Raw genomic sequence first — 13,936 nt, forward strand, 5'->3', positions numbered from 1 at the left:
TACAAAGCTCGTCTTATTACTCAAGAATTTACACAAGAATATGACATTGACTATGAAGAGACTTTTACCTCAGTTACACGTCTCATATCTGTTCATTCATTATTAGCTATTACTGTAACGCCCCTGATCCCACATCAGGAGGATGTGTGGATAAAGAATGATATATATATGTAAAGACTTAATCTCAAACTTGTGAGGCACCTTTTATAGGATAAAACCGTGAGACTTTCGGGTCAAAGCGGACAATACCTCACAGGTTGGGTGCGGGTCTCTACAAATGGTATCAGAGCGGTCACCAATCCGCAGTCGTGGGAGTTACTAAGTGCTACACAGTGGAGCCGTGGGAGTCACTAAGTGCTACACGATGGTCTGGTGTGATCTTGGTCCTGTGGATGGACTCGGCTTGACAGGGACGTCAAGCATTAAAGGTGGGAAGATTGTAACGCCCCCGATCCCACATCAGGAGGATGTGTGGATAAAGAATGATATATATATATATATATGTAAAGACTTAATCTCAAACTTGTGAGACGCCTTTTATAGGACAAAATCGTGAGACTTTCGGGTCAAAGTGGATAATACCTCACAGGTTGGGTGCGGGTCTCTACAATTACTGCAGCTAGAAAGCGGCTAACTTTTTAAATGGTTATTAAAAATGCCTTCTTGAATGGTGATCTTACAAGAAAGTCTATATGAAGCCACCTTTTGGATACTATACCTTCCAACATGGCCTGTCATCTTTGACGTACTCTATATGGTTTTAAGCAAACCCCTAGAGCTTGGTTATCAAAGTTTAGTGCTACTGTTACACAATTTGATTTTACATCTAGTAATCATGATTCTACCCTTTTTACTCAAACTACTAAAAATGATACTATTTTTCTTATACTTTATGTGAATGATATGATCATTATAGGTAATGACGTAAATGGTATTCAAGATCTGAAGACTTTTCTTTATTCTAAGTTTGAGATGAAAGAGCTTGGTCCTTTGAGTTAATTTTTAGGCCTTGAAGTCATTAGTAATTCTACTGGCTAACATTTGTCTCAAACAAAGTATGCTTCTGATTTTATTGCTCGAATAGGTTTAACTGATAACAAGATTGCATCATCACCACTTGAACAGAATTTAAAGCTTTCTCCTTTTGATGGTACATCATTTTTAGACCTTTTTTTTGTATCGAACTCTGGTGGGTAGTCTTGTATACTTGATAGTTACTCATCTAGACATTGCCTATGTTATTCATCTAGTTAGTCAATTTCTGTCTATTCCTTGATCTATTCATTTTGCTACAGTCCTTCAAATCCTACGATATGTCAAAGGTACTATGTTTCATGGTTTGCATTTTTCCTTTAGTTCTTCTTTGGACTTACATTGTTATTGTTAGGGGTGTAAATGATACATTAGTACTCGCAAGCTACTCGGATTTGATTCGAAGAAAACTCGAATTCGATTCGATTATTATCAAGTCGAGCTCGAGCTCGAGTAGCTCGACTTATCAATCGAGCTAAATTTGAGTATTCTTATATCTGACTCGAGTAGCTCGCGAACCTAATCAAGCTTTTATATTTAAATATATTTTTATTATTTTAATTAATAAAATATTTCGAGTCCGAGTTCGAGTTCGAGCATGAATAATCGAACTCTTGTCGAGTATACGAATCGAGCTTATTTTTACATATTAATCGAGCTTAATCGAGCGAGCTTGAGTAGCTCGAATTCGATCATGAATCGAGCTCGAGCTTGAAAAACAAAACTCGATCGAGTTCGAGCCTCGAGTTATGAGTCGAGCTCGAGCTTGAACTTCTCACTGTATCGGCTCGACTCGGCTTGATTACACCCCTAGTTATTGTGATGTTGATTAGGTAGGAGATTCTATTAATTGTTATTTCACCATAAAAACTATTTCTTTGTTGGTTCTTTTCTTATTCCTTGGCAAAGTAAAAAATAAAATGTGGTGACCCGCTCTAGCACTGAAGCTGAGTGTCGAGCTATTGCAGATGCCACATCAGAACTTCTATGATTACGATGGCTACTTCAAGATATAGGTATTTCTTATCACTCTAGTACTCTTATATCTTGTGATAATTATAATGACATTCAAATAGCTCATAATGATGTTTTTCATAAACATACTAAACATATTGAAATTGATTGTCACTTAATTCGTTACCATCTGTTTGCTCAAACTTTTCAACTTGTTCTTATTACCAATGTTGATCAAAAAGTAGATATCTTCACTAAATCACATTCACCTAGTCAATTTCTTTTCTAAGTTTCAAATTCAAGTTGGCATCTACATTACCATCTTGAGTTTGCAGGGTTGTCAATGATATTCTAGTAATGTTTTGATAATATTTTAGATTGATGATATTATTTTAAAAATATTTCAGTAATATTTTATATTGATTTGATATTAATTTAGAAAATATTAAATATTAATTTAATCATTATTTTTATTTATTATATTTTTTTGAAACATTTAACCCCTGTATAAATAGGTATTAACTCTCATTGTAATACACAAGTCATTAAATAAAATTTTCTATCATTTTCTTATTTTTCGGTCCGAACCCTTCGTCAAACCTTTGCCTCTAAGGCCATCCAAGGCTGTTATCCCTACAAACCCAAAGTCCCGAGCTAGGCTTCAAGTGAAGTCCTCCTTCAATGAAAAGGCAGTGAGTGGACTAACCGCAGCCGCATTGACATCTTCTATGATTATACCTCACGTAGCAGAAGCAGCCGAGTCTGGTGTCTCCCCATCTCTCAAAAATTTTTTGCTTAGCATAGTAGCTGGTGGAGTCGTGCTTTTTGCGATTGTTGGAGCTGTTAAACTTTGATCCTGTCAAGCGAGCCTGAGGAGAATCTGAAAGCTCCCGTGAGAATTTTCTTGCCCTTTATCCTCACGATATTGCTATTTTGGTTGTGTAGTTTATGTTAGTACTAATACAAATGTTCTAGCTATAAATATGAGCATGAAACACTTGAAGTTGGAAATAAAAATATCTTTCATTGCAACCGAGATCATGCTTATCTAACTCTGAATGTCTCATAACAATCCCAGGATCGTATTCTGGTTGCCCATGTTTACATTTTAGTCTCATTATAAGAGAAAACACAAAAAAGAAGATTGCTTGATTCAGAGTGGCAAATTTCTAGAAATACATCTGAGATGGATTGACATTTTTGAGTTCAATTGTCAGTTTCATAGTTTACTGAGATTGTGGTATACTGTAATTTTGCAAGATTCGAACATTAATTGTAGGAATGGAGGATATCTGAATGGAGGTGATCACACATAGCAAGCCAAGATCAACTAATACTCAAGAATATATATCTGAATGGAGGAACTGATTACATTTATATATAAAGCTCTCATGCATCAGTTCATTCTAATGAAATCTGTAGACAACCCAAAGCCAACACATAATGTCTCAATCAAAACCAAGTTCTTTCAACAATTGGTGACTAATTTCTTTGAAGCAAAGTTTTTGCTGCTATCTTTTAATTGCTACCCTTCCCTTTCTTTTATTTACAACAACTTCTCCCAGACCGAGGCCTGAAACCTCAAAGGCGGTTACCCAACCCATGTCCAGGTATAAATCTTGCATCTTCCTCGGTGTAAACATGAGTTTCATTCAACAGCCTGAAACAAGAAATTTACCCATCTCAATTTGCTAAAAGTTGTTAAGCAACAAATAAAATAAAAACAATTTTTAATTTATAGTACCACAGCGAACTTACGATAAATAAACAGTCTTATTCATGGTCGCAGAGGAAAGGAATGAAGCGCCATTTAAGTAGAGTAATTCACCATCTACTCTTTCCGCAATCCTCCTATCAATTTCCTCAGCATCAATGGAGAATGGTTGATCCGAGGCCTATATTAAAGCAAATAGAGTTTAAGAAAAAAAAAAAAAAACTGAAGATGCTAGACATTAGTCCATTTAACCTCACAAATTTCAACATTAATTTCCATACCATAACCCATCCCCAGGTATCTGCAAAAGATGGCACATGAGCTGTGTACGCCACGACATCTGCATAAAACACACAGAAGAAAAACATGATTTAGTGTTGTTGTTCAATCTATTTTATAGAAATTTGGAGTTGATTGAGAAACTTACACTTGAAAACCTGTCTGATTGTGTTGTATATGGAAGAGAAGACCTCCTTGTGAGTGAAAATGCCAGCTGGGCCCGCCTACAGAATAGAAATTGTCTTAGATTTCATTATATTTGTTTTATTCTAATGTTTAATAAAAAAAAGAGTATGACCATGCACAAGAGAAAACAAACCTGAGTAACAAAAATGCCATTTTCATTGAGCTTAGGCTTAAGAATTTTCTCATAGAATGATTTTGTGTAAAGTTGATAGCAAGGCCCGCCCTCAACAGGATCTGCCAGGTCTCCAACTATGATATCACATTTCTCATTCCTCTTCTCCAGTTCAGCCCTTTACAACATATACACTTACTTTTAGTCAGCTTCCAATAATTGGCAAATTGCTTTGAAGCAAATCGCCATCACATAGTTCAATATACTTACTTGGCATCATTAATAACAAGATTAAGCTTTTTGTTGCAAAATGCATCTCGATTCACAGTCAGGAATCTGCGGCAGAAATTGACCACTTCCTGCAAATTAGCAAGCATAGAATTATCAGATAGTGCCATCCAAATTAAGTGGCAATATGCAGAAAACAAAATCAAGCAAGTTAATTACCTGGTCGATATCACACATGACAACTTCTTCAATAGATTTGTGCCTGAGTGCTTCCCTTGCTGCAGACCCTTCCCCACCTCCCATTATAAACACAGTTTTAGGGCTGCAGAATTGGTAAGAAAATTTATATCATCAAATCTAAACAATAGTTTAGATGCTCTTATTTCAATTAATACAAGCATTTGAGCCTCCATCTTCTTTTGTGTTAAACAGCAGAACAATAGGTAACTCCCATAAATCCAATAGATCAAATGCTGGATTTGGTTACCATAGACGACAACTTCTCATTAGTTTATTTCAATAAATTATAAGATAGAATGGTTAGTTTCATTGCTAATTTTTATTAGAAACACATGAAAATATTAGATAAGACATAAAGTAATATAATTTAAAATTGATATAAATTATATATAAATTTAACAAAAATAAAAAAAATATGTTTCATATTTTATGTGATAACACAAATTATAATATTATAATTTGTATATTTTATATATATTTAATATAATATACACATAACACAAATATATAAATTATCTTATTTAAGCATTTCTTTTTTGCTTTAAATTATACAGTACTTTGCAGATAATATATTGGCATATTATTATCTAGTCAAGTTGATGACTAATAACGGTCAGACAAAATTAAAAAAAAAAAACAATAAAAAAAACCTAATAAAAAAAGCAGATAATGGCAATGGAGCCGTGGACCCCACCTTCCAACCTAAAAAAAAGGGTAAAAGACCTACCTTGAGTGAAATAAAAGAGCTGGGTGAATTAAGCACTCGTGATAAATAAACTCGTCAACTTCGGCACTCTGCATCTTTCCATCAATCACCAGCACCTACATCCAAAGCATAAATGCAATTCAGACAATTGAAGAGAAAATTAAATCAGATGTATGGCTTGAAAGTTGAATGAGTTTGAAAGGATGAAAAAGAAAATGAAACTAAACCATGGGTATTACGTACCTTTCCGAAACGTTTAGTATCCAAAAGAGCTATATCCTGGTACTCACTTGTGCCTTTATACAGCACACTGTTGAGAGAGAGAACAAGAGATTAGACTTTAGTTTAGATTGAACTATCAATCAAAAAGAAACACAAAGTTCTTTGCTTTCTTTATGGTTTGGGTAATGTGCGTAAATATCATTAATGCTTAAGCAATCTGATAGCCAGAGTTAAAGATCAAACTATGGAAACTAAGAGATATCATAAAACCAATGTAGAATTATAGTCTTTTTTTTTTTTATCTTTCTTTATCTGAGATTATGAATTATGATTAGGAAAAAGGACAAGATTTGGCTCAGACCCTTTCAAAGCAAAGGACCATTTGAGATCTTCATCAATGCTTTCTTCATACCAAGAATCAAATTGGTGAGTCTCAACAAGAGTTTGGTTAGTTGTTCCATTGCAAATTTTAGAGAAACCATTTGGATAGAAGATCTCAACAGCCTCACCCATGATAAAAAATGTTTAATAAAACCTCAAGAGAAAAGAAAGACAATTTGTGTTAGAGACAAAGCAAGCCAGCAAAGAACAGAAGAAGAGCAAACGATAGTAAAAGTGTGAGGATTGTAACGACAAGATACGTGCTTTTATAGCACTCTGTAAAGGGAAATTAACTCCAAAACAAAGGAAAAAAGAAAATTCAATCTTTTATATATATTATGGTATTTTCCTAACACGGGCAATGATTCTGTCACAGGGAGTCCCATGGATTTTCTGTCACATTAACCCCTCACTCAAGCCATTTATCATCGTACATGATTCATGAAAATGGCGATAACCCACCCTCGTTGTTTCATAGTGAAGTTCTAAGCTGGCAGTAATGAGAGGACATGTGTTGACATCTAAAGCTAGATTGGGTGAAATTTCCAAGAGATTGACAGTCATTCTAGAATTTTGAAAGAAGCATGCGCATGATGTAAATGAATGACATCTGCTATGAGTTGGTGGATACGAGAAGAGGGGAAGGAACCAAATAAAAAAGGCCAAAGGAAGAAAAACAGGGATGTGTCCGCGTGGGTTAATGGTGGAGCCCACAACGTACATTTAGTAATGACACGTGGATGGAATTTATGTGGCATTATATGATAGGATGATGATGGTCCACAAAGAGGGTTACAGTTGTGGGATATTTATTTATGCTTCAAAAAAGCGATTGTTGTTGCCTGTGGGTGTGGGCTTGTGGCTAAGTGGGGGGTACTATAATCCGACTGACAAGCCTACCAAAGAAGAACAATGAGGGGCAGCTGGGAGCCATGCAATAGAAGGATTTGTGGGTCCCCAAGCCCAATGAATGAAAGTGTGTTTGTGTTATGGGAGATGAGAAGCATTTGTTGAGCGTGGGGTGACTCCACTTTGTGATTTTCTTTTTTCTTTTTTCTTTGTTGTGTGTGTGAAATCCACTCCAATGTTATTACCTCACTCCATCATATCCCCTCATGCACTTTGTTAGATTTCAAAATGACCCTTTGTCTATCTTCATGAGATAATGCAACAATAGCTTTTGATTATCCATTATTACTACCAAAACACCACTGATTTTATCTATTTGCACCTAATTCTTTTTTATTTTTCTTTTTGGTATGATAGCTCATATATATTCTTTTCTTATGATGTACGGCAAATGTGGCAATTGATAACTATACAAATTTTGTTCTTTTTTTTTTTGTTACAAAAATATTAGGAAGAGGAGAACCAATCTCGTGTTAAGAACATAGCATGCTAGAGATCTCTTTTGAAGATAGATATTGATCAAAATCTCACATTTGTACCTCAATAGGATTTAATTGTAATTTTGTGTTGATAACTTAAAGGAAAACATGCTAATTTTTTTTTGGATAATATAAGAAATATTTTTCTCAACTTGAAGGGGATATATATAATGGTGATAAAGGAATGCGATATTGGAGCACCAAAGGGAAATGCCGAAGTGCTACACTTGGGTTGGAAGTTGAAACCTTTTTCTTGTAATGGGGAGACAAGGGTGCATGAAACTATATATTTTTATTAAATGAATTGTGACAGTGTTCATTGCAAGGGCGGCTTACAAGTCACATCACAATCGTTTTGCTACTATTTCAAAAGTTTTAAACCCACCTTTCTCTAATTTATCTATATATATCCCATCATCCAAGTCAACGGTTTACTAATCCTTGACCTCTCAGTCAAAACGTTTGGAAATTAACACCTTTTCCTACAATCCTTTTGTTTATGAAAAAAAAATCAAAGTTCAAACGTTTATGCATAATTGGTATCAAAGCTTATTTCATTTTAAAGGTCAAATGATGATTTCTTGTCCTGTTACTCATTATTATCAAGCCAAGTATATGAATTTATGTGTGTTTTTTTTTTAAACCCATTAGTGTTTTTAACATTTTCTTTTGGTTGGATTTTTTTTCTTTAAATATCTGTTTTGGTTTTGAAAAAAATAGAGGTAATGGAGTGATACATCAGTGGAGATTACGCATGGAGGCAGGCGTGCTTGGTGGTGGTGGTGGTGCTACTGCTGCTGCCCACTATCATTTCTTCATTCCTATGCCAAAAAAAAAAAACCTAAGTAATTGAAACTTTGAGAGAAACACAGGAAATGGAAGAAAGAGGAGGGAGAGGGGGACAACTCATGTCCACTTTTCGACCTTTTTAGGTGCAAAATCTTCTCAGGATTGATTGTTGTCATAAAAAAGTGAAGAGATCTTGAGTGAAATGCCGTCAATTTGTCTTGTACACGTGCACTTAATTATTGCTTCAATTGAACTGAATGTGACCATAAAAATGATGTGAAATTAAAGTGAACAATAACCTTTTTTTTTTTTTTTGGGGGTGAAGCTTTAATTTTCCAAAGACAACCAAGTGGCTTAATGTCTAATAATGTCACATGTGCTTTATCATCACTCGCTAATACTACATGGCCCGTAAGAGTGATCAAACTGGAATTCCCAACCAACCATGCATTTACTTATAATAATATTCCATTAGATTTCTTTTGTAGGATTTTAGGTGTATGTTCATTGAATTGACTATAAACTCCACCAAGTCTTTACTTGATTTGAGGGGGAAAAGGAAGATGGTGGGTGTAAAGCGTTAGGAATCTGTGGGGGTCGAGCACCAGTTGTATAGCAAATTAAAAGACATAGTCTTTTATCTTTGACCCTCAAAAAGCTCTAAATATTAAAGAAGTGAGGGCTGCATTTTTTGTAATGAGAAAGTGCGCCGAAAAGTGTAATGAAAGCTAGAAAAGATAGAAAGAAAATGGAAAAGAAATAATTGATTAGACGAAGTTAATTTGTGATTTGATTAGGTTAAAATTTTATAAATAGATTTATGATTTAGTATTTTATATTTTAAATAATAAAAATTGAGTTTGAAGTTTTTTAAAATAAAATTAGAATGTATTTATTAAGTTATTTATTTAGTGAAATTTTTTTAATTGTCTATCTGATTATTGATTAGCTCTAATTTTAATTAGAAAAGAATTTTATATATTCATTATTTGATAGCAAAGATTTTTTTGATGGTTCGTGATTTTTTTCATCTACACTGAAAGATTTTTCATATAAATTTTGGTATGCTTTATTTTTTGTGTTTTGGATTATTGATTGTTATCTATTATTGAGATTTATTGTGATATATTGCTTCTCGATTATTACATTTATCACTTTAAGCTCAACAAGTGATATCAGAGCGAGATTTATTTGAGACATCGATACAGAAACAATCCAAGATAAAAGGAAATTATATTTAAGATCATAAAAGTTGAAACAAGTTCTATGATAAAATTGATAGTATCAAATTATTCAATTTGGAAGCTTATAATGGTGTCATTTATATTGCAAAGATTTGTATAAGTTGATATTGGGTGATTCAGCTAAGACATCCGGTATGAAAGATGAAAACTAGAAGAAGCTGGTAGAAAGACACTAGTTCTAATAAAAAAAAATAGATTGATATTAGTGTTTCTATCATGTAACATAGGAAATAAATGCCCACATTATTTGAAAAAAAATTAAAAGCATTGTATGAGAGGAAAATATGCATGAATAAAGTTATGTTTGTTAAAAAGCTTGCAACTTTATAGCATAAGGATGGACGATCAATTATAAAAGCACTTGAGTGATTTTCAAGATATATTTAATCAGATGACTATTATGAAGCTTAAGATAGATGATAAAATGAAGACGTTGTTTATTTTAAGTTTATTGTCAAATAGTTAGAATACTATAGTTATGACTATTCTTAATTCAACTCATGCTTATAAGGTGATATTGGAGATAATAAAAGACGGTATGCTTAATGAAGAAGAAAGATGAAAAAATTTAAACCTTAAGAATCAAGCTTTTGTCATAAAGAACAAAGGTAAAAATATTGACAGAAATCAAAACTCGAAAAGCCATAGTAAGTCTAAACATAGATCCAAGTCCAAAGATAAAATGAAGTGCTTCCATTGTGGTAAACTAGATCATATAAAGTGATACTATAAAATCTTAAAGCAAAAATGAAAAAAAATGAGAAAAATAAGAGTTTAGATTATGACAATGTTATAACAATGAATTCAGATAGTGATTCAGTTACTTTGATTTATACACATAGTGATTGTAATCACATTGATGATCTCGACTTTGAGTGGATAGTTGACACAAGAGTGACATATCATTGTATTCTTAAAAAAAGTTATTTATAACTTAAAAAGTAAGAGACTTTGGTTACACCAAGATAAAACATAATAGTGTATCACAGATTATTGGGATTAATGATATTGTTATACAAATTAGTACGGGTTATTTGCTGACTTTGAAGGATGTCAGACACATTCTGGATATGAGAATAAACTTATTTGCTATTAATGTTCTTGATAAAAAAGGATATGAAAATCAATAAAAGAATATATAGTGAAAGCTTATCAAATGATCTATGATAGTTTAAAAAAAACTATGCTGCACAATGTATAAGATATGAATACAATTGAATAGCAACTAGATAAATGCTATTAAAGATGATGTTTCAGCAAATATGTGGCACAAAAAGCTAGCACACATGAGCGAAAAAAGGTTACAGGTTTTGGTAAGACAGTCTCTCATTATCTTAACTAAATATATATCTCTTGATTCATGTGATTATTATTTGTTTGGTAAGCATCATAAAATTTTTTTCGTAAGCATTCTTAGAGAAAAAACATATTGAAATTAATTCATTATGACGTATGTGGTCCTATTAAGCTTGAGTCATTGAGTGGTAGCATATATTTTATTATTTTTATTGATGATGCTTCACGTAAGACTTAGGTATATATATTAAAAAACAAAAGCCAAGTATTACAGGATTTTAAAAAATTTCATATTATGGTCCAAATGATTACAGGATTATCCTTGAAGTGTATTCAGACTGATAATGTTAAAGAATACATATCAAAAGACTTTGAAGAATATTGTTTAAAGTATGAGATAATGTATGAGATGATAAAACCTAGAACACTGTAACATAATGGTGTAGCTAAAAGGATGAATCTTACTATTATGAAAAAAGTTAAATTTATGTTGAGGATGACAAAATTACCAAAGCCATTCTAGGGTGAAATAGTCAGTACAACTTATTATTTGCTTAACAGATCACCATCAATTCTTTTAGGTTTTGACATTTCAGAAAGAGTATGGATAAGAAAAGATGCTTCATACTTTCACTTGAAAATTTTTCAGTATAAAGCATTCATGTATGTGCCGAAAGAGCAGAGGTTAAAGCTTGACAATAAAGCTACATAGTATATATTTATAGGATATAGTGATAAAAAATTTGGCTACAGGGTATAAGATCCGATGAAAAGAAAGACAGTCAAAAATAGAGATATGATCTTCTATGAAAAAATTCATAACAAACTTTAAGAAAAATAAGAAGACTACACGAGTTACTGGTAAGTATGATGTTTCAACATTGATAGGGGTTCCACTGAAAAGAGCCATAGATGATGAAAATAGGTAAGAGATAGAACATAGGGATATACATTAGCTAGTCACAGTTAGTAATAAGCTAAATGTAATCAGTTTTGAGCAAAAAGAGTAATTCTCTCTATCTGAGAATGTTAAATAGGGTGAGCAATCATCTCCATCAAAAAGTATTGAGCAAAGGGAGTTACTTTCAGAATCAGATAGTGTAAACCATCCACTAGGTATCCAAGTTTAGATTTTATCTTTGTTACCAATTAGGGGGAGTCAGAGAGTTTTTAAGATATACAGACTACTCCAAATAGAAAAAATTGATTAAAAGTAATAAAAAATTATAGTCATTGCAAAAAAAATGATATATATGGTTTTGTTAAACTTTTAAAATGAAAGAGGCCATTGAAAAATAAATGGGTGTTCAAGTTTAAAAAAGATAGTGACAAACTAGTGAGTGACAAAACTTGATTGGTAGTGAAAGGTTTTTTTCAAAAATTGACATCGATTTTGATAAGATCTTCTCTCCAATTGTGAAAATGAGTTTCATTCAAGTGGTACTAGGATTAGTAGCTAGTTTGAATCTTAAGCTTGAGTAACTTGATATTAAGACTAAATTCTTACATGGTGACTTATATGATGATATTTATATGAATCAACCTAAAAGTTTTAAAGTGAAAAAGAAAGAGCACTTAGTTTTCAAACTGAATAAAAGCTTGTATAGCTTGAAACAAGCTCTACGACAGTGGTATAAAAAGTTTGATATTTTATGGTGAGTCATAGCTATAAAAGAACTATAGTGGATCCTTGAGTGTATATCAAAAAATTCTTTGATGGTAACTTTATTATTCTCTTATTACATACTGATGATATGTTGATTGTAGGATAATATTTTGGTACGATTTGCAAGTTAAAAGAACAATTGTCTAAGTTCTTTGATATAAAGGATTTAGGTCTAGTAAAACAAATTCTCGGTATAGATATTATCTGATATAGGAGAGCTAAAATGTCATGGTTATCATAAGAAAAGTACGTTAAACGGGTGTTTAATAGATTCAACATACAATATGCTAAATTGGTTATTAATCCACTTGCCAACCATTTGAGTAAGAAATCTTGTCCAATGATTAAGGAAGAGGAACTAATTATGTCTAGTATTCCTTATTCTTCTGTATTCAATTTTTTTAATGTATTTATGGTTTGCACACGACCTGACATTACTCATGCAGCTGGTATAGTGAGTAGTTTTTTTTTAATCTCAAAAAGGTTCACTAAAAAGCAGTGAAATGAATTTTTAAATATTTGAGGAGCACCTTAAAAATGTGTTTAAGTTATAGAGTTTCACAATCAGTTTTAGAATGGTTTACTAATTCTAACATATCATGTAATCTTGGTGGTAAGAAATTTACTTCGAGATATTTATTCACTTTTACAAGAGAAACTGTGTCTTGACAGTTTAAGTTGTAAAAGTGTGTTGTCTTGTCAACTACAGAAGCTAAATATATTGCAACAACCAAAGCAGGTAAAGAAATGCTTTGGGTGAAATATTTTATCTTTGAATTAGAGTTGAATCAGAAAGAGTATATGATGTTTTGTGCTAGTCATAGTGCTTTAGATTTGAATAAGAATGTCATGTATCATGTTAGAATAAAACGCATTGATGTTAGATATCATTGGTTGCGTTTAGTGATTAAGGAACAATAGATGCAATTAAAAAAAGCCAATACTAATGAGAATGCAGCAAATATATTAACTAAAACACTTTCTAGAGAAAAGTTTGAGCTCTACAATAACTTAGCCTGAATGGGTTCCTTGGCCAAGGTAAGTTCTAAATGAAATTGCTACAGTGATGAATCTCTACCTAATTGGACTGGAAGGAAAGATTGTTAGGAATGTATGGTCTAGCCCAATTGTTTAGCAAATTAAAAGGCCCAAAGCCTTTTGTTTTTGACTTTTAAAAAGCCTTAAATATTAAAGAAGTGAGGGCTGCGTTTTTGGCGATGAGAAAATGTGCCAAAAAGAGAAAAAAAAAGCCAGAAAAGATAGAAAGAAAAAGAAGAATAAATAGTTGGTTGAACGAAAATCAATTTCTCGTTCAATTGAGTTAAAATTTTATCACTAAGATTATGATTCAATGTTTTATATTTTGGACAGTAAAAATTGGGTTTGAAACTCTCTAAGAACAAATCCATGGTGTATTTGTTGAATTACTTATTTGGTGAGATTTTTTCAATTATCTCTCTAGTTATTTATTAGCTCTAGTTTTAGCTAAAAAATAACTT

At 32.4% G+C, this 13,936-nt stretch overlaps 1 protein-coding gene across 1 annotated transcript; it reads right to left on the reverse strand.

Annotated features, from left to right (window-relative positions):
- Positions 1-3,312: 3,312 nt before the first annotated feature.
- Positions 3,313-6,293, reverse strand: ACL5 (S-adenosyl-L-methionine-dependent methyltransferases superfamily protein). Its single transcript, XM_022875320.2, has 10 exons — positions 6,035-6,293; positions 5,695-5,761; positions 5,473-5,567; positions 4,725-4,827; positions 4,548-4,636; positions 4,299-4,455; positions 4,128-4,203; positions 3,982-4,040; positions 3,745-3,881; positions 3,313-3,646 (listed from the first exon to the last, which is right to left on the reverse strand). Exons 1-10 carry the CDS (start codon positions 6,184-6,186, stop codon positions 3,568-3,570), a joined length of 1,014 nt encoding a protein of 337 aa, XP_022731055.1. The 5' UTR covers positions 6,187-6,293; the 3' UTR covers positions 3,313-3,567.
- Positions 6,294-13,936: the final 7,643 nt, after the last annotated feature.

This window comes from Durio zibethinus, chromosome 6, assembly GCF_047325235.1.
Source record: "Durio zibethinus cultivar Kanyao isolate XHJ-2024 chromosome 6, ASM4732523v1, whole genome shotgun sequence".
Taxonomy (NCBI): domain Eukaryota; kingdom Viridiplantae; phylum Streptophyta; class Magnoliopsida; order Malvales; family Malvaceae; genus Durio; species Durio zibethinus.

What these genes read in the sequence shown, in the direction of transcription:
- ACL5 (XM_022875320.2), bottom strand. Translation starts at nt 6,186, where the DNA reads ATGGGTGAGGCTGTTGAGATCTTCTATCCAAATGGTTTCTCTAAAATT. An exon ending in TGGTCCTTTGCTTTGAAAGG is followed by an intron (nt 5,762 to 6,034) that starts GTCTGAGCCAAA and finishes CTCTCTCAACAG; the next exon opens with TGTGCTGTATAAAGGCACAA. An exon ending in AATAAGACTGTTTATTTATC is followed by an intron (nt 3,647 to 3,744) that starts GTAAGTTCGCTG and finishes TTCTTGTTTCAG; the next exon opens with GCTGTTGAATGAAACTCATG.